The following is a 19,916-nucleotide window of genomic DNA, read 5'->3' on the forward strand; positions in this document are numbered from 1 at the left end:
ACTTGATGTTCACATTTGCAGGTTGACTGGATTTTATCAATTCATGGCACACTTTTCTGTTTAATTATAGAGAAAGGTGCTTTCCCCTCATTCTTATTCTGTGCATTTGAGACTTGATTTTATCTTTCCAAACATTCTGTTGTTTGAACAGATAATTTTCTGATAACAAGTGAATCAAGGACTCCCTGCCTTTCCTTTCCTCGACCAGTTCTATGTTTTTCTGAGAGTGAGCTGTGGCCCAGGGCAACAGCTCCATGGTTCCTATATGAAAGAGAAAAATCTGACTCCAATTGTCAGGCTTATTATTTCTATCACTGCCTTGTATCCTTTGTAGGGGACCCCCAATGGCTTTACTCCTATGACCCAGGGTTAGACTTAGAGACAGCAATAAGCCAAACTATGCAGTAATTGGAAACTTGAAAACAGAATATTCTGCATACATTTTGCTTTATCTTAATATTGAAAGAAACTATCAGAGCATTTCATTTATTCATTCAGAGAATCTTGATGGCAAACCTATTTTTTTCCAGGCCCTTGACTGGAATTCAAGAGAAGCAACACTGTCAGCAAAGACAAATTTCTCGAGCAAGTTCTAAAAATTCTGTGCACAGACATTAGAACAGTTACCAATATTCATGCACCCATTTTCTAGATGTGAAAAATTTTTGCTCTTATAGCAGGGCACTATCATTGCCAACCCTCGAGAAGGCCTAGTGGAACTCTCAATAATGAGGATAACTGATTGTTATGGACTGAATGTTGGCATTCCCCCCAACCCCGCTACCATTTGTATGTTGAAGTGCTAACCCCCAATGGATATTTGGAGGCGGGGCCTTTGAGAAATAATAAGGGTTAGATAAGGTCATAGGATGAGGCCTCCGTAACTGGATTAGTGTCCTTTTAAGAAGAGTAAGAAGAGAGACTAGAGTACCTCTCTGCCCCACCTCTCTCCCCAACATAGGAGGATACAGCAACCAAATCGGTCAGCACCATGATCTTGTACTTCTCAATTTTCAGAACTGTGAAAAACAACTGCCTGTTGTTTAAGCCACCCAGTCTATGGCATTATTTTATAGCAGCCTGAGCTTACTAAGACATTAATATTTGTATAGTGAGTAGCCATTTGAAAAGGACTTTTCCATGTGTCATTTCATTGAATCCTAACACCAAACTGATATGGAAGTTATCAGGAGCCCAGTTTTACAGATGAGAAAATAAACTGTTGGAGAGATTAAATAATTTGCCATGGGTCCCACTGTCACTAAGGGGCAGAGCCAGTGCTTGAACTAAGTGCTCTTATTTTAGATTCAGTGCTGTTACTACTATATTACTAAAGAAATAAAGACCAAAGAATCTCCAGGATAAAGGTAGACCCTGTCAAACTGATAAACCAGCATCAGCAACCATTTGTTTCCTGATTTCTAGTTTTATATGAGAAAAAAGCTCCTGTTTGTTTTAGCCACTGAAGTAACATAGTTTATTACCTTCAACTAACAAGAGTCCTAATGGTTACCCCTCCTCAGTCCAGTCTTTTTGTGCAATCAGGTAGATAGTATAGCTTTCCTCTAATCCAGAAGTCAAAATGGGGATTAAGGAAATTAAGGAGTGAAATTAAAGAAGGATATTCTTATGTATTTATCGCACTAACATAAAAGTAATAATCACAATTGTTTTCATCATCGTTATAATTATCTCATAACCAACTACTAGCTTCCTAGGTCTTTTTGTTAGGCCTTCAAAACTCTAAAGTTTTCTTTACAATACCCGTATTTTCCATGTGGAGCCAGGCTGAGTGGACCTGAGATAATTATCATCATGTCCGGAAGATATAAATTTTCTTAAAAGAAACAAGAACACATGTTATTCTGCACATGATTCCTGTACACATGTAGGATAAAGGACATGTACAAGTAGTCTGCAACTTTTAGGGCAAAGAGTATGATTGGCATTTGTGGGAGTGTCTAATGGGGATAGTGAAAGCAACATGGGATCATGTTTCAGAAAACTCAAGGCAAAACTCATGGGTTGCTTGTCCTAGGGTAAGCCAGCCACCACATCATAAGAACACAAGTAGTCCCATGGAGGAACTCATTTAGAGAGAAACCAACTAGACAGCACCAACTCACAAACTATACAAGTAACTCACTGTGAAAGTGAATCCTTCAGCCCCAGTCAAGCCATCATATGACTGCAGCCTAACTGACATCTGACTGCAACCTCATGAGTGATCGTGAGACAGAACCCCTCAACCAAGTAATGCATGAATCCTGACCTACAGAACCTATGAGTGATAATAAATGATTATTGCCACTTTAGGACATGAAGTTCGGGGTGATTGACTGTTTTACAGTAACAGGTAACTATTCAAACTCTTTCCTGACAGAAGTAGAACAAGCTCAGCTTTCCCCTTTTCATGTAGAAAGGTCACAATCTATCAATCCTTCCTACTTACTTTATAAATGTTTTACTTAAGACAAATACAACAGAATAAAGACAGGTGGCAAGCAATTTGTTCTGTTGCTTCAAATTATGTATAAGTAAATTTTGGTAAAGAAAGAAGTAGTAAGTACAAAATAATAATCCCTACAATTTTCTGTAACTTGAGAGCTGAGAGCATTTTTTTAGGGACAGTCCATGGCACATGTTGAACCCTTGGCTTAGTTTTATCTAAAATGCATGATGTCACCAAGGAGTAATATTCCTATTTATGCCCGCAGGTACCAAAATATAACAGAAATTCAAGACTTTAGTTGCAATGCCCCAGTAGGTCATAAGGTAAAAACGCTAGCCTATAAACATGTAGAATATCTCTTTCCGGGCGCATCTGTTTGTATTTGTCTTATTAGCTCACTTTATCTGAGTATAAAATTCCTTAATATATTTACTCATAATCATCTTTATCACAAAAAAGGAAGAAAAACTATTTTCACCTGGTTTATTTATTTAATAGTTATGTTTATTATGTTTAATTTTCAAATTGGATGAAGAAAACATTTGTTAACCCAGATCTTTCCCCTTAAAAAGAAACATAATTAAGACATAAATAATTAGAAAACACTATTTATGTTCATAATTATGGTACACCACTTTAATAAAAAATATTTTTCCTATTATAAACTCACTTGAAAGATTTATAATTAAATATAATCGTAACAGGTAATTTGGATTTTAAATTCTATTCAAATATATTTTGATATTAATCATCTTAAACAATTTAAAAATGAAATACATTTATGAAAAATGGAAAACATTCATTTCATGACAGATAATTAGTATTAACATGACTTATAGGAAGAAAAAACATACTTGTTTTTTATATGTAAGTTTTTATATACAAGTTATAATTACTCTGATAGAACTCTGAAATTTATTAAGATATTAAAGACCATTTCTATTATTTAACATATATTTCCAAGTACCTTATTAACTAGGTACTACTAGAAAATAAAAGAACCATGAGATTTATATGTGAAGAAACACATGACATTATGAACCTCATGATGATGGTTGATGATGGTTAATTGTATGTGTTAACTTGGGTAGGCTATGGTTCCAAGTTGTTTGGTCAAACACCAATCTAGATGTTGCTGTGAAGGTATTTTTTAGATGTGATTAACATTTCAATCGGCAGACTTTGAGTAAAGCAGATTACCCTCCATACTGTGGGTGGGCCTTCTCTAATCAATTTTGAAGTCCTTAAGAGAAAAGATTGAAGTCCCCAGAAAAGGAAGGAATTCTGCTTTCAGATTACCTCTGGACTCAAGATTGCCACATCAACTCTTCCCTTGGTCTCCATCCTGCCAGGCTGTCCTACAGATTTTTGACTTTTCAGCTCCCACAATCACATGAGTTAATGGCTTAAAATCAATCTCTCTTTCTGTATGTGTGTATATATACACAATATTATTATATATATTAGTATTATTACCAATCTCTCTCTCTATATATATATATATATCTACACACACACACAAATTATTAGATACAACAGAAGATAGATGCAAAGAGACAGAAAGCAGCATTCTAAACTCTAATGATAATGGTGAAATTGATAATACAGGTGAAATATTGGACTGTGAGTTTTCAGATGATGATAACCTAGATAAATATTCTCAGGCACAAGGACTGATTAATGCACAGTATATTTCTAATGACAGAAAGGAAATATGATATTTTAATCCACTTAATTATTCAACAGGAAGAACTTCACCACATAATATTTAGCTGTAAGAATTTTAACAATCCTGTTTTGCTAAAGGATGTGGGACAGATATATTATGTCATTTGTGATGCTTGTGCACCAAAATTTATTTGATACAAAAAGTTTGTTGCATTTCTTTTTTATTATTTATTATTTATTTAAGATGGAGTTTCACTCTTGTTGCCCAGGCTAGAATGCAATGGCATGATCTCGGCTCAGTGCAACCTCCGCCTCCTGGGTTCAAGCAATTATCCTGCCTCGACCTCCCAAGTAGCTGGGATTACAGGTGCCCGCCACCATGCCTGGCTAATTTTTTTATATTTTTAGTAGAGATGGGGTTTCACCATGTCAGCCAGGCTGGTTTCAAACTCCTGACCTCAGGTGATCCATCGCTTCAGCCTCCCAAAGTGCTGGGATTATAGGAGTGAGCCACCGTGCCCGGCCTGTATTTCAATTCTTATTAAAATTTCTCATAAGATTGTCTTTCACTATCTCTTTATTCTTCCATAAGAATTTTTAGAGTAACTTAGACATATAAAAAATAAAAAGCTAAAGCATTCATCAGACCTACAAGGCAAATAGTAATGGCTACTTTCCCTGGTATACTGACGGCTGCCTCAGAAACCTGATCTACCTAAACACAACAATCTTTAACCTTCAGCTAAAGAGTTTCTGTACTTTATTCATAGTATCATTAAGAACTAGGATGAAACTTATGTTACTTGAATGGTTGTACAGTAGCAGAAAAAGGAAACCATACAGGGTGGCACTTATAAATTCATTATTCAGGCCGGGCATGGTGGCTCAGATCTGTAATCCCAGCATTCTGGGAGGCAGGCAGATTACCTGAAGTCAAGAGTTTGAGACCAGTCTGGTCAACATGATGAAACCACATCTCTACTAGAAATACAAAAAAATTAGCTGGGCATGGTGGTGGGAGCCTGTAATCCCAGCTACTCTGGAGGATAAGGCAAGATAATCACTTGAATCTGGGAAGTGGAGTTGCAGTGAGCGAAGATGGCACCACTGCACTCCAGCCTGGGCAATGGAGCGGGACTCTGTCTCAAAAAGAAAAAAAAAAGTATTATTCAGTGTGTGTCTAAATGCACCTATATTGTAAGTTGGCAGGGTTGGGGGCTGCGTAGGGGTGGGTGGTGCTACCTCTTCTCAAATTTCTTAAATGTAAACCAACCTCTAGGCTTTTTCCTAAGTTCACTTTTCTTTGCACCAGGTACCCTTTCTCTGTGCAAGCTCGGCCACTCCAGGTAACTTTCAAATTCATGTCCAAAAGTAACATCGACTCCTACAATGTCCATGTTTTCAACCATTTCTTTAAAATCTCAGTATAGTCATATAGCTTCACGTTAAGCACATTACTTTGTCTCCCATAATCAACTCCTTGTCCTGAGTTTGTCTCTGGTTACGACATTAATCTTCCAAAGAACTCAATCTCCAACTCTTAGAGGCAGGCCTTCTCTTAGATTGACAGTTTCATACATGCAATCAATGTCAAAATCCTGTTAATTCTAGCTCCACCTTATGTCTCAATTTCACTTCTTTCTTTTTACTCCATGGTCACTGCTCCAGCTTGGGCTCTCTTGCCTAACTGGTCTCACTGACTTCATTTACTCCCTTATCCTCCACAACACACACACACACACACATACACACACACACACACACTCTCATGCTGATATTCCTCTTCCACCCCCACTGTTAACAGGTTTAATTACGAACTCTCTTGTCATCAATTCCTGAAATACCCTTCCCTCTCCAGCTTCCTTCTGCTTTTCAAAGTCTTATTCATGACCAGGTCAAATTCAGCCTCCTCCTGGAAGCATTCCACTAAGCCCTCATTTAAAACTCCTCCTCTAGTTTTCTCTCAACATTTTGTAATACTGCTCTACTGAAGGACCTATCCTAAACTGCCTTGCCTAAATATACTTGTCCAAGTACCCACATTTGATTGTGAGCTCTTTAAAGACAAAGGCTGAATCTTACTTTTTTCTTGTATCCCCTCTACCATCTATGATGTTAGATACCACAGAGTAAGCATTCAAATGTTTGCTGAACTGAACTGAACTCTTTGGTTGCCAGCGGCATCCTAGTGGATGTAAATTTTGAGAGCTGCTTGTAGCTATAACAGGTTGACAGCAGGTGCTAGATGTCAAAAGGAGGAAATTTATATGGTTGACTCCACTTCTTCTAAAATAAGCAACTCTCTAATAGACAATACCTGAGAGGAAGATATTGGCTGGCATTTCGTTAGCAACAGAGATTTCATAAAAATGTGGAGAACAACAGAGCCTTTTTATTTCGCCATGAAGGATTTCATACATTTGGTTGCAGCAATGAATGATGGGTTGACAAAGCTGCTATAAAACTGTCAGTTAATTCAAAAATCATGTGAGAGTTTTTTTTTTATTCTCATACAGAAGAACATTCTCCCCTTCTATGGCCCTATATACCCATTCTTTATGCAATATAATGTGAACTCTTTTTCTTAAAATTTATGAGCTATCACTAAATTTCTCTAAGAATTCTGGACTGGGTTGAAAAATCCTTAGCTGAAAAAATAATTCCAAAATAAACAACTCCCTCTTAAAACTTGGAATTCTGTTTCAGAAGTCCTTCCCTTGGTTTAAAAGGCCACATTATACACCCTTCATATTCTTCCCATCTCCGGTTCTCTCTGTACCAAATCCATCTCATCATAACAATATGTACCATTTAATGAGCATCTAATATGTGCCACACATTTACTTTAGAAACAGCAGTAATTTTACTTTCTTAATTACCCTACCAGCATAAGTACTATTATTAGCTCCACATGACAGATGAGAGAACCACAGTTTAGGAAAGAGAATTAACTTGGCTAAGGTTACACAGCTAATAGATCATTGGGGTCCACTAGTCTGTACATCTCCAACACATGCAAAAGACAATCCTTTGGTTAGACACTCAAATACATAGAAGCCAAAAGTATCAATAGGAGCAGCAAAAAATGTATATCAAGACTATAATAACCTGAGGTTAGTCCTAATATTTTAAGTTGTCAGATAAATATATCTTCCTATTTTTTTGACTAACCAGCCTTTTCCATTTGATGTGTCTCAGGCTTTAAAATCATATAGACATGGGCTTGAATTCTACTTCCTCACTTGTCATCTTCCTAAGACCCTAGACAAGTTACGTAAGCTCTCTGAGTCTCAGTTTTCTGTCTCTAAAATGAGAATAGTAATATCTAGCTACTAAATTTATAGAGAATAATAAAAATTTTGCAGTATTTCCCACAAAAGGCTTTCCCAAATATTTGTTTAATTCTATTTCCATGTCTTATTCCATCTTTTCCAAAGCAACCTTCTCCTGTCTGCCTTTTAAATCTCTCTTTTTGGGGTGGTGGGGGGTGGGGTGAAATAACTAAACAGCTACCAAAAAGCTCATTAAATATTTTGCACTAAACATTCAAAGCACCCCAATAGAGTATAGTTAAAATAACAAATGCCAACATTCACTGAGCTTTTACTACAACTCTGATCTCAGTGTTCTACATTAATTATTTCATCTAATCCTCCCGACCCATGAGATAGCTATAAGTGAGCCTATTTTACAGAGAAGGAAACTAAGAGCAGATAGTTTACTGAGATTAGTCATTTGTTCAAGGTTACAAAACTAACAAGTGGCCAGTCTAGGCAGCCTGTCTTTTAAAGTAATGCGTGCTATTGCTGTGTAACCCTGAAATGGTAATGGTGGGGGTTACAGAGGGAGAAGCTACAGAAACAAGGCTCTTAAATCCAAATGTTACAGGAACGGCATTCACCAATATTATTTGTGAAATAAACAGAATGATAAAAGGAAGCCGTTCTTTCTTTCCAAATCCTCTTCAGTGCTATGCAAGGTATTATGGTATTATGCTTTGCAGTATTAATAGACATGAACAAGAGTTTCATATAATTCAGACGCCTCCAAGGAAGAAAATTTAAATTCTTCTAACCTTACCTGCTTTTGGTCCCCTGACCCAGCCCTTTTGCAGAAGAAAATGACCAGGAATGATTGACAAATTCAGAAACCAAAGAGTTAAAGAAAAATCAGCAATTTGAACATTAGAAAGAGGGAGAATTTTTCATTTGATGCATTTAGATAAAATGTATTCTCTTACCTAGATTATTACCTCATGATTTCCATCAATATAATTACCTGAATACAACAGATACCATGGTAATAGTTTCATATAGTAAAACATGGTGGTGGCTTGCACACCCAATTACTTGAATTTTAACATGAATATTTCTATTAGACAGAAATAGCTTTGTATCGAACTTTTCTCTTGATAGACTGCAATAACTATGTATAGATTTTCCCAACTGTTCAGAGTTATGAAATGGGATTTACCAAAGAAAGAAAAATGTTTCAATATAGTATTACATACATATATTAACTATTTTTTTCTTTATTTAGCTGATTTCTTTTTGAGTATTTCTAGAAGTTTCATGGCAATAAAAAGGAAGACCAAAATCATCAAATGAGAAAACACAATTTTATGAGCAAGTATTTTATTTCTGTCCTTTCCCTGAAAACCAAATCTTTACTAAGAAAAATTCTATTTTGAATACGATTGAAAGTTTATGAGTATTGAATTTCCATCCCATTTTATAGATTTCAAATGGAGAGATAAACCGAAGTGTAGCAGGGCTGCAAATGACATTGTTTAGATAAACATATCTTGTCAGAATATCCTGGTACCATTTAGAGGCTCCAGGCATATTTGGAACTAAGATTCCAGCTTAGGCTCTTAATAAGCAATATGACACGTCTCGACAGATACTTGCTTTTAAGAAAATGCTTGCTTGGACCATTTGGATTAGAGTCTTTCCACTATGCTGCCAATATTCATAAAGGTATTCATTCCTAAAACACAAAAGCTTAGAAAAGAAGAACTATTCAAATCACTGAATATTGGCAGAGAGATACAAACTTGCCCTCTGGTCATTCATTTTTAATCTCTATCATGAAAAAGTCAATGCAATATCAAAAAAATGCAGGGGATAATGGAAAATGTTCAGACAATGTTGAACAAATACTGTATAATACATTCATGTGATTTTCCTCTTAGGGAAAAAATTGAAGTTATTTTTCATTAGTAAAATAACAAACAACTCTCTGTATAGTATGTTCAGATTTGCATAAACATCATTGCCAAATTTCCATATTTCTCAGGCAAGAAACTGATCACTTATCTGTGTAATGGGAATTCAGTCTCATATTGAGCAAATCACTCACTAAGATTCACTCTTTTGGGTCAGTGTGTTCCAACCTGTTGGAGAACCCTCAAGGCTCCAGTATGGTGGAGGAATGCTCTGCTAAATCGATTGTACAGCTATCTATGTTGGTCATTACAAGGCAGTTTTGCTCTTGCCTTGCAAGTTATACATATGACATCCTATAATTTACACAAACTTATAGAATATAAGTGCATTCTTTCTTGTTCAAATTAGCTATGCAGAGGTTGACTAGTTTCTTACCAACTCTGTTCCTCTTCCTAGGCTCAACAGTGTACACTATTCCCATACTTTCCTCGCAGTTAGGTGTGACCATGTGACAAGGTCCATCCAACAGAATATGAACAAAATTAACACACACCATTTCCAGGCCTGGCTCACGACAAATTTTCATGAGTAATACTTTCTTCATCTGCCCATTAAATGCGTATGAGTCTTATGCTCTGAACACAAAAGATGGAAGGAGTTTGGGTTCCTGAATGACTTCAAAGAGGGCTGCTTATTTTGGACTACACTAAAATAAAGAAATTTCTACCGCAGTAAGACTCCAAGATTTGGGAGATTACCTGTTATAGTGGCTAGTGTTACTAAAATAATACATTAGCATACATTCACAGTCATTGTTTAAGGAACAATGAAGAGTTAAACTTTCAAAACCAAGAACAGCCTATGTTAATTAGCAATCCCAACAACTGAAAGAAGACATGTCTTTAGGAAGTGAATCAAAACATACATAATTGCAGACAAAAGAAGTATTTAGTCTTAGTCCAATGATTAAGGTCATTAACAAAAGCAACAAAACAAGATGGGAAATGGTAAACATACTAGAAAGAGCACAGATTTTCAAGCCTGAAAGAGACATTTACAAATTCCAAGCTCTGTTCTTTGCTTGTTTTGTAAACTTCAGCAATTTGAATAACTGATCTTGGAACTTGTTTTCTCATCTGTAAAATGGGGATTATAAAATATAGCTCACAAGATTCTGTAAAGATTTTTTACACACAAACAGAAACACACACACGTGCACACACTATCTAATGCTTATGAGGTACTGAATAAATACTAGCTATTATCAATAAGTATTTACCCAATATGTGGAAGTATGACTAATAATATTTTAAAATATTAACCTTTTACTCTGGTTACTCTTTCACTTTCCCCAACATATTGACAACTAGTCATTTCCTTGGGGAAGGGTTAACATAGCAGAATATAAATTATGAAGACGTAGATTCTCATGGTTTCCGAGTTTCAAAAGTCTAGGCCTGGTAAAAGACAAAAGATTTCAAAGACAGAAAAAAAAGATGGCTGAAAGGTTTTCCTCCTTCCTGCACTACAAAGGATTCCTTGGGTTATAGGAAGGAAAATGAGGGGATATTGCGGAGGAAGCAAGACAATTCAATACCAGTGTGTGCCCCTGGAGGGAAGGAAGGTAGAGAGAAGTGAGGAAACCTAGAGAGATCTGAGAGAACCTGAAAGCAGAGCTGACCTGGACCTCATTTCTGAGGAGTGTTATGCCCAGACCGTTTGTTCCCCGAAGAAGACCACCAGAGTCCAGAGTCAAAGCCAAGCGGCAAGGATCTTTAATGCAAGTTCGAACTTGGTCCCTCCGTTCTACAACATACAAGAGGGCCTCGAACAATGTGTGCGCTTGCTTTTTATAGCCTAATGTAAACAGGACTTGTAAAGTTGCAGAGGAATGAGGGAATTCTCTAGGTTACAGCATTACAATTGGTTAACATTTTAAGTTTATACATTTAGCAGTTTTCTATTGGTTCCCGCGCTTTCACAAACGGCTGTGTCCTTATCGGGGACTTTCCAGGTGGTGTCTTTCTAAAGTTGAGATATATGGTAGTCTTTGAGTTGAAAGATATATGGTGGGGAGACATATGGTGGGATGTGCTCAGGAAGTTGAGAGATATATGGCAAGCACTGGTAATTAGAACAGAAAAAGAACAAGACAGGGACTTTCACAATGCTTGTCTATACAACGTCTGGAATCTATAGATAACATAATCGGTTAGGTCCGGGGTCAACTTTTAACTAGGCTCAAGGCGCCGCCCGGGCTGTCTGCCTGTGGATTTCATTTGATCTCTTTCATTCCTCCCTTTCTCAAGTACCTCTGGAGCCAATCTTGGGTCTTATAAGTCTGATTCTGTTTCAGCGTCTACAGGTTGGTATTGGGCTCTGAGGACCATGAGCTGTATGGTGTCAAACCTTTGGTTATAGGAAGGAAAATGAGGGGATATTGCGGAGGAAGCAAGACAATTCAATACCAGTGTGTGCCCCTGTAGGGAAGGAAGGTAGAGAGAAGTGAGGAAACCTAGAGAGATGTGAGAGAACCTGAAAGCAGAGCTGACCTGGACCTCATTTCTGAGGAGAATCTCTGAGGGAAACCGGGTGGCGAGTTTCTCCTGCTCCTTCCTCTATCACTCTTCCTGACCCCATGGAAACCCACTGACACAACACACAATCACTGTGAATCACTCCCCATTAAACACATAGGAGTGTATGTCAGAAGAAAAGAATATGCACAGCATCTAGTCAGATGGGTCTTACCAAAGTTCCTGCCCACCCTAGTATGGCATAAGATACAGTACGATGATTTTTGATATTAAAAAATGGGGGCATCAAAGTAGCAGAGACATATCCAGATCTGAAAGTCACTGCAGACGGGAATGAAAGGTGGCCCAGGAAGAAGTCACTGCCTGCTTAGACCAACAACCAAGGATATGAGGGAGAGACTAGCATCTCCATGGATGCCAGCCCAGATGACAACTAAAGAACAAATGTTCTGCCACACTGTGGTCACCACACCCATCACTGCATGCTTTGCAACTATATAAGCCCTGAATTGATTTAAAAATGTATTTCTTCTATTCAATGCAATTACATTCAGTTATTAAAAGGTAACATTATGGACTGAAAATCTCAGCACAATTGTTATCATTTACAATTATTTCACATTAGGTTTATAAATGTGAAGGGGGTATATGAACTTAAGTTGTTATTGAAACTTCGCATGCATCTTGCTTTGAGTGTCCCATACTTGTTAGAAAACTTACTTCGATCCGTAATGATTGTTCTAGCCTCTTGATTGCTGGTCTTGTTTTTCAAATTCTGGGCAGCAGTAATGAGTTCTTCCAACTGGGGGCGCCTCTGTTCCAAATCCTGCACTGTTGCCTGTAAGAACAAATACCGCTTAGTATCGGGGTTCTTCAGTGTTGTGTATTCCTTTTACATAATACAAAGTAAAATACAGTTGTAAGACCAGCCAAAACACTTTTAGAAATAAAAAAGATGTCACTGTGTAAGGGTTTATAGAAAACAATTTAACAGGAAATATGTTTCATTCTTAGATATCAAAAATATTTCAAATGAAAATCTTGATTATAGATTTTCTTCTTTATTTAAAGGCTCATATGGAGTCATTCCAGAGTACCTCGGATTACTTAAACCACTGTAAGAGTGCCTTGAGTAAGAAATGTTATTCTGAATTACGACAATGTATTTAAAAGATAGATAGCTATTTATACTTACAATATCATTCTGTGTGATGTCAAAATTAAGGTATATTTATTTTAAAAACAGAAAAAGCACAGAACCAATTTAAGAGATATTACTTATTTAACTTCACCGTACCCTGAGATTCCTCACCTGTCAAACGAAAAGGTTAAGTAGATGAGCTAAATCAGCTTTTCTCCTAAGCTGCCTGTCCATAAGAATCACCAAACCTTTTTGCCTCACCCCAGAACTAATGAACATGTAGTGGAAAGGGCTGCAAATCTTGCATTTTAAATAAATTATCTAATTAACTTTTATGATTTAGGCAGGTTTGGAGAGCATCAGGTTAGAGGTTAGTATTCCTATTTCCCTGTATTATAAATGACTTTAATATAGCACTATTTTAAATAAAAATACAAATATAACAAAGTCAACAATTTTTAATTTACAGGTAGTAATGTAAACCATTAAGATATTCTTCCCTTTCTTCAGTGTCTATTGTCTCTGTCATCTTAGTCTCTCTGGATTTAAGGACCAAAATCGCAGAGATATTTATGAGGAAATTGATGAAAAAAAGGCATCTGACTAACTCTGGTTCTAAAACTCAATAAATTTTATTTTAATTGGGGAAACAAAAGTAATATTTACTGTTAGTTTGTAAGCAATATGTGACAGATGTTTTATCTACATTTTCTCATTTTTTTAAATAACAACCACACTAGTAAACAAGCCAGCAAGTTTGTATAATTTTAAATATGATGTTCTACCACATGAAGCCAATGAAGATGAAGAGATGAAAGTGGTAGATAGTAATGCATCTGAAACTTATATGAAACTTAGTTATTTACTCTGTTCTTTGACTCCTGCTGATTTTCTAATCATTTTTGGTTTTGGAAAGGCCAAATTTTGATCATTACATAGTGTTTCTTTTGTGAAGAGGTAGGGAGACAGGCTTTGTGATTTAAACTCAATTGCTTTGGGTAATAGTAAAATAATGCAACAAACTTATCCAAACATTGTACATCTACTCCAGGCACTTTCTACTCTCTGTATTGAAAAATTGGAGGGGCTAACTTTTAACACATTTTCCACATTTGTAAGCTGTGATTGCTCAGAAGAAAAATCCAATTTTCAGGTTTCTAACTTTTATGGTTTCTTTATACAAAAGAGTGTTTGAAATATGGAACAAACTGCCAAAGACAGCTATTGAAGTAAGTGGCATAAGTCAGTTGGAGAGTACTGAACAAATTTTAAATAGGAACCATATAGTAGCAGATAGATTTTATGAAATAAGATGTTTCCCAGTGTTAGAATGTGAAACTCTGGTCATCTGTGACATGGGAAGCTGAAAGGTTGCTTTGGAATTGCCTACCCTAAAATATTTGAATATGTTCAATAGAATTTTTAAAACGGACTTACCCAGAAATCTCAGATGAAGTCAAATTTTCACCTCAAAGTTAACAAAGAACTTTAAATACACAGAGCTGGCAAAATACATTAATTCATTTACTCATCCATTCATTTTAATAAATATTTTTAAGCACTGGGCACTATTCTAGGCACTATGCATGTGGCAGTGGACAAATATGTTCAGTATAGTGTGTATCTTAAATGAAAAATTGTGTTTTTTGATACTCGGAAATTTTTATATAACAAAGATTATCTTTATTGGGTTGTTCTTCTTTGATTTGATATTAATTCACCCTCAAATAACCAGATTTTTTTGCTTCTCAGTTTTAGATACATTACTCAATGTTTGCTATACTTTTTTTCCTTCTTTTAAGATTTCAAAGTTCATTTAAGAAATCTGTTGTAAAAGTAACTTGATCAACTTTAATCTGAACCTTACCAGGCTCTAAATTAAACCTGACCATAATGAACAACTTTTATTGCTGAAATTAGCAAGCATGTCAACTTAGACTCAAAACAAGCCATTTTCCTCTCTAATGAACAAAATAGGTCTCAGGGTATTGTGAAACCTGTTCTCTAGTTGGGTGATTCTCTAATTCTGCTGACAGACACATGCTTTGTAAGCACCTGAGAAGATTATTAATGACATCCTTTGAAGCAGCCTCCTTAAAAATCTAAGGAGATTCACAACTGCAATACAACTATGCATTTCTAAAATATTTCAAAACAAAATTTCAACTTTTTATCCCACTCTTTGGTCAACACATACAAACATTCATTTCAACAAAGAAGCTGTAAAATAATAATGTATATTGCTATGGGATTTATCATACACTAATAGGCTCTTTACTTAGTGGTCTTTTAGTATAGCAGAATGGGAATTTTCTCCTTTGATTCCCTTTCTAGAAATAGAGGGATTTAATATGGCATACACTTCACTTCAGTATTTTTTCATTAAGACACCATAAAAACAGTGGTTAAAATAATTTCTTGCTAATAAGAACACAAATATATAGTGAGAGTAATGATTATTTTTCATTTGGTTTCCTTTTTAGTGTATTCTATTTACTTGCTACTATAATTTCTTTGACTTCCCAACTTAGTTTTATAATTCCAGAACTTCTCAAATAAACTCACCTTCATCTCTATTCCTTCCAGCCACCCACAGATGAGAAAACACCTTAGATCTAATCATTATTCAAACTACTTGCCTCCAAAATATCCATCTACCAAATTCTGTTCTCTACCCCCAATCTGCTACCCCTATCAGATGTTACTCTCCCAAACATGCTGTTCCTAGTATTATTTTCATCCTCATATGACCTCTGGTTCTTTTCTGTTTCCTCAACCTAGCTTTAGTCATAACAAACAAGTAGAATGCTAATTGTGCTTATTTATTTCTCTGATATGATCCCAGATAGTTGTTACACAAATAACTTAAGTGAACAAAACTAAAATCATTACATGCTTACCAGTACCTAAGCATGATAACTGATTGTGTCTACATGGATTCTATCATTCTAGAAGAAACAAAACACAGGAGAAGGAAGGAATCAATGCTATTTCTAAGGAGTCATAAGTCAGCTACTGGGCTTTACTAAAAACAGCTTACCCCTTGGAGATGAGAATTCATCATGGATTCCACTAGCTGAGCAAAGATGGAGGAAAAAAAAATTCTTCAAATACAAAGTGAATCAGAAGTCTTTAATCTTTAATCCCCCCAGAGTTGAGTGAAGTGGTTATAAATAGCAACCTTATGAAATAGGAAGTTAAACAGTGAAACCATACGTATTATAACTAGGGCATTTTAGGCTTTTAGACAAAATTACAATTTGTTATTGTATTTATTAAAATGGAATTCCATCTAAATAATACTCAAATTAAAACTCTATATGTTGCCAGGCGTGGTGGCTCACGCCTGTAATCCCAGCACTTTGGGAGGCTGAGTCGGGCAGATCACGAGGTCAGGAGATCGAGACCATCCTGGCTAACATGGTGAAACCCCATTTCTACTAAAAATACAAAAAATTAGCCAGGCTTGGTGGCGGGCACCTGTGGTCCCAGCTGCTTGGGAGGCTGAGGCAGGAGAATGGCGTGAACCTGGGAGGCGGAGCTCGCAGTGAGCTGAGATTGTGCCACTGCACTCCAGCCTAGGCTACAGAGCGAGACTCCATCTCAAAAAACAAAACAAAACAAAACAAAACAAAAAAACTATATGTTGAGTTGAATATTTAGTACTTATATGTCTAAGAAAAGACTTTAAAAATCAAACTTGTCATATTTTTATATTTTTCTATAAAAATCAACAATCTACATAGCATAAATGCCCATGATTTTTCAAATGCTACCATTTTCAGTAAATAAATATGAATTAAGCTGAAATGTAACAATGTAGAACTGATGCTACTTCATTTACAACTTCAAAAAAATAATATTAAGAATTCAGAAGGTAAAAGAGTTTAAGGAACCATTTTATGTATTGAAGAAAATAAGCATAGAAGTCAGGGAGGTACTAAATTGCAGCCTTTCTAGTTACTGAAAGGGTTTTACTGGTGGGGATGCTAGTAATCTGTCTAGCTTTCAACCATCTCACTGAGCATCTTCTTCTGGCTTCTATTCTTGCATTTGGATGCCTCTCCAAATAGAGTGGCCAAATCGAAAACCATCCTTATTGTCTTCCACTTACTTCCTCACTTCTCATTTCCATTTTATACTGGCTTGGATATTGATATTTTCCTATTTGGCCAACCTTCCCTACTTCTTTTTTGAATGTTCTACCAGCACCTCCATTGGTAACTTCTTAAGAATCTTCATAACCAACTTCATAAACATCTTCTAACTGCAGTTATCCTTTTTTTGTTCTTTATTCACTGCATAAATACTTTATAAGATACATTTTATTTTTACATAATTTCAAGCCTGCAGAATATTTGCAAGATAAAGAACTCCCATGTACCCCTTACCCAAATTCACCATTTGTTAACATTTTGCCACATTATTTTAAATCATTTATCATTTTATCATTCTCTCTGTGTGTGCAGATATATAACTGTATATGTAATAATTTATATATATATATTTCTGAATCATTTGAGAATAATTTGCAGATATCATACCCTTTACCCTTAAATACTTTAGGTTTTATTTCTTAATAGCAAAGACATTCTCTTAAATAACCTCAGCTCAGTTTCAAAGTCAGGAAATTTAGCATGGCTTTAGTACCATAATCTTATCCATATTCTATATTCAGAGTATGACAATTAACCCATTAATGAGCTTTATAGTTATATTTTTATTTCCTTGTCTGGTCCAGGCTCATGCTTTTAGTTGTCGTATCTCCTTAGTCTCTTTTAAGTTGAAATAGTTATTTGCCTTTCTTTGAACTTTATAACAGTGACAGTTTTGACCAATAGAGGCCAGGTATTTTGTAGAATATCCCCGAAATTTGAGTTACAGCAATTTTTTAAGTGCTTCAGTTGTGTCACTCATTGAGCTAGGTGCAGGGGCTGTAGCAGTGAAGGAGAAAATAATTCCTGTTCTCAAAGAGAAAACAAACCAGGAGTGATGACAGGCAATGAGAAAGCAGTTGCAATAACCTGAGGTATTATGGTAGAGGAAACACGGAGAGTTATCAGAGCACATGGCAGAGATATCACATGAAATATAAAGGCCAAAGACAGTCTTCTGAAGGAATCAAGCTTAAGTAGTCCTCAGCTTTCCTTTATTTAAATTATACAAAATAGTTTTAAACACCACTGCTCCTCATACCCAAGTGGCCACCATGAGAATATGCAGACCTTCTATTATTGGGTCTTAACTGACTGAGGACTCCTGTTACTGCATTTTGAAATCCATGATTGCATTGCACCAAAGCCAAGCTTCTCACAGACTGCAACTCACCAATGATTGGGTGTGGTGGGAATACTAAGGCAGACAGCCTTCCTTGGGAGACATGGGACTCCTTTGCCTGGCTCTGCCTCAATGACTTCCCAAAAGCTTTGCCAAAATTTCCTTCCACTAGACTGCACACTGGGATGCTTCCATCCAGCCTTCTCTCCCTCTCTTTTCCTTGCAGGGTCAGAATTGCGTCTTCATCTAACGTCTCTTGCACATTCCCTGGCTTCCTCCTTATTTTCTTTTACACAGATATTTCCACTAATAAAATATTGTCCCATTTTATCCTGTCTGGGTACATAAAACCTCAGGTCTTGACTAATACACTCACTTTTGTCCTCCTAGACCCTAAACCTCTCATCAACTCTTCAGGTCCACGTAACATGATGGTTCCATGACACTACTATATGAATGTGTAACTGTCAATTATTGAATATTAATTAGTAACAAAGGTTTCTTCATGCCTCCCACGGGCTGGCCTCTTAAGATGCAATTCAAGTAAATATATATTTTTACATACTACCTCTATTTAGAAATCACTAAGGCAGGTGCATGACCATTATTTCCAAAGAGCGCACAACTTAACTGGAGGAAAATAAGAGTATTCAGACGTGTTACATGGTAATTGTGGAGTTCCATTCAACACATGTAGCTCAAGAACTGTAGGAAACTAAAGCAAGCCACCAGGAATCCTTTACAGATAACAACAACTAGGTTTGCTGAAAGACATGGCAAAACGAACTTTGGGGCAAGTTTCCAGACGATGGAAGACAGAAAGTTAAGATTATTCCACCTCTCTGAGTGAGAAGTGCCCTGGGTAGACAGAGACCTCAACCAGGACTAGATTTTTGAACGTATAACTTGTGCAGTTAGTTACACAAGGATCTGCATTAGAAGGGATTCATACTTGGTTTCATGCTCTACTGTTGCCATCTTGAAATTCTTAATAATTTTTTTAACCAAGGGTCCTGTGTTTTCATTTTTCACTGGGCTCCACAAATTACATACCTGATTGTGACCTCAACCCTAAGGTTAGTGGAGAATAAAGGTTATGTGTCTTGGCTGAAGCACTGGTTAACTGTTGATGGGAAGAACACATTTAAACACAAATTAAATGATGTCAATCAAATTCATCTTGCTTAATTCCTGAAAATGCATTTCAAATTTCTGGAAGGAACAGTTATGAAGCTAAAAAATCTATTTAGGGGGAAATCTGGCCTCAGGGAAAGCAGAACAGGACAGTTAGAAGTGGTTCCAAGGTAGGACTGTCATCACTATCAATGGTTATTGGAGAACAAAAGTCACTACAGGAAAAATGAAGTAGGGAAACTATAAAGTGTAAGTGGTGAATCATCTGAGGAAGAAATTGGAGATTAAAAGGAGATCCTGTGGCTTCAGCAACAATGATGGCTGCTGAAATCTCAAATGACATCTCTAGGTTTAGCTAAGTATTAGTTGTTTCCAAGGCTAGGATGGACTTGGGAAATATGCAAGAAACAACTGATAATTTGTTTTAGAAACATTTACTAAACTGCAACTATTTGCCAAGCACTCAGCTAGTACACAGAGACAAATAAAACTTGTCTTATTTTTTCAAGGAACTTATCATCTAGCAAAAAAAATACTGA

The 19,916-nt window shown here is 36.3% G+C and overlaps 1 protein-coding gene across 3 annotated transcripts in view; it reads right to left on the bottom strand.

The window, feature by feature from the left end:
* Positions 1 to 19,916, bottom strand: part of DMD (dystrophin) — a 2,245,117-nt gene that overhangs the window by 641,684 nt on the left and 1,583,517 nt on the right. For all 3 annotated transcript variants that reach the window (XM_030933724.1, XM_030933725.1, XM_030933726.1), the window contains one exon: positions 12,546 to 12,663. In XM_030933724.1, the coding sequence (XP_030789584.1) occupies positions 12,546 to 12,663 (118 nt within the window). The remainder of the gene's footprint in view (positions 1 to 12,545; positions 12,664 to 19,916) is intronic.

Source organism: Rhinopithecus roxellana, chromosome 7 (genome assembly GCF_007565055.1).
Source record: "Rhinopithecus roxellana isolate Shanxi Qingling chromosome 7, ASM756505v1, whole genome shotgun sequence".
NCBI lineage: Eukaryota > Metazoa > Chordata > Mammalia > Primates > Cercopithecidae > Rhinopithecus > Rhinopithecus roxellana.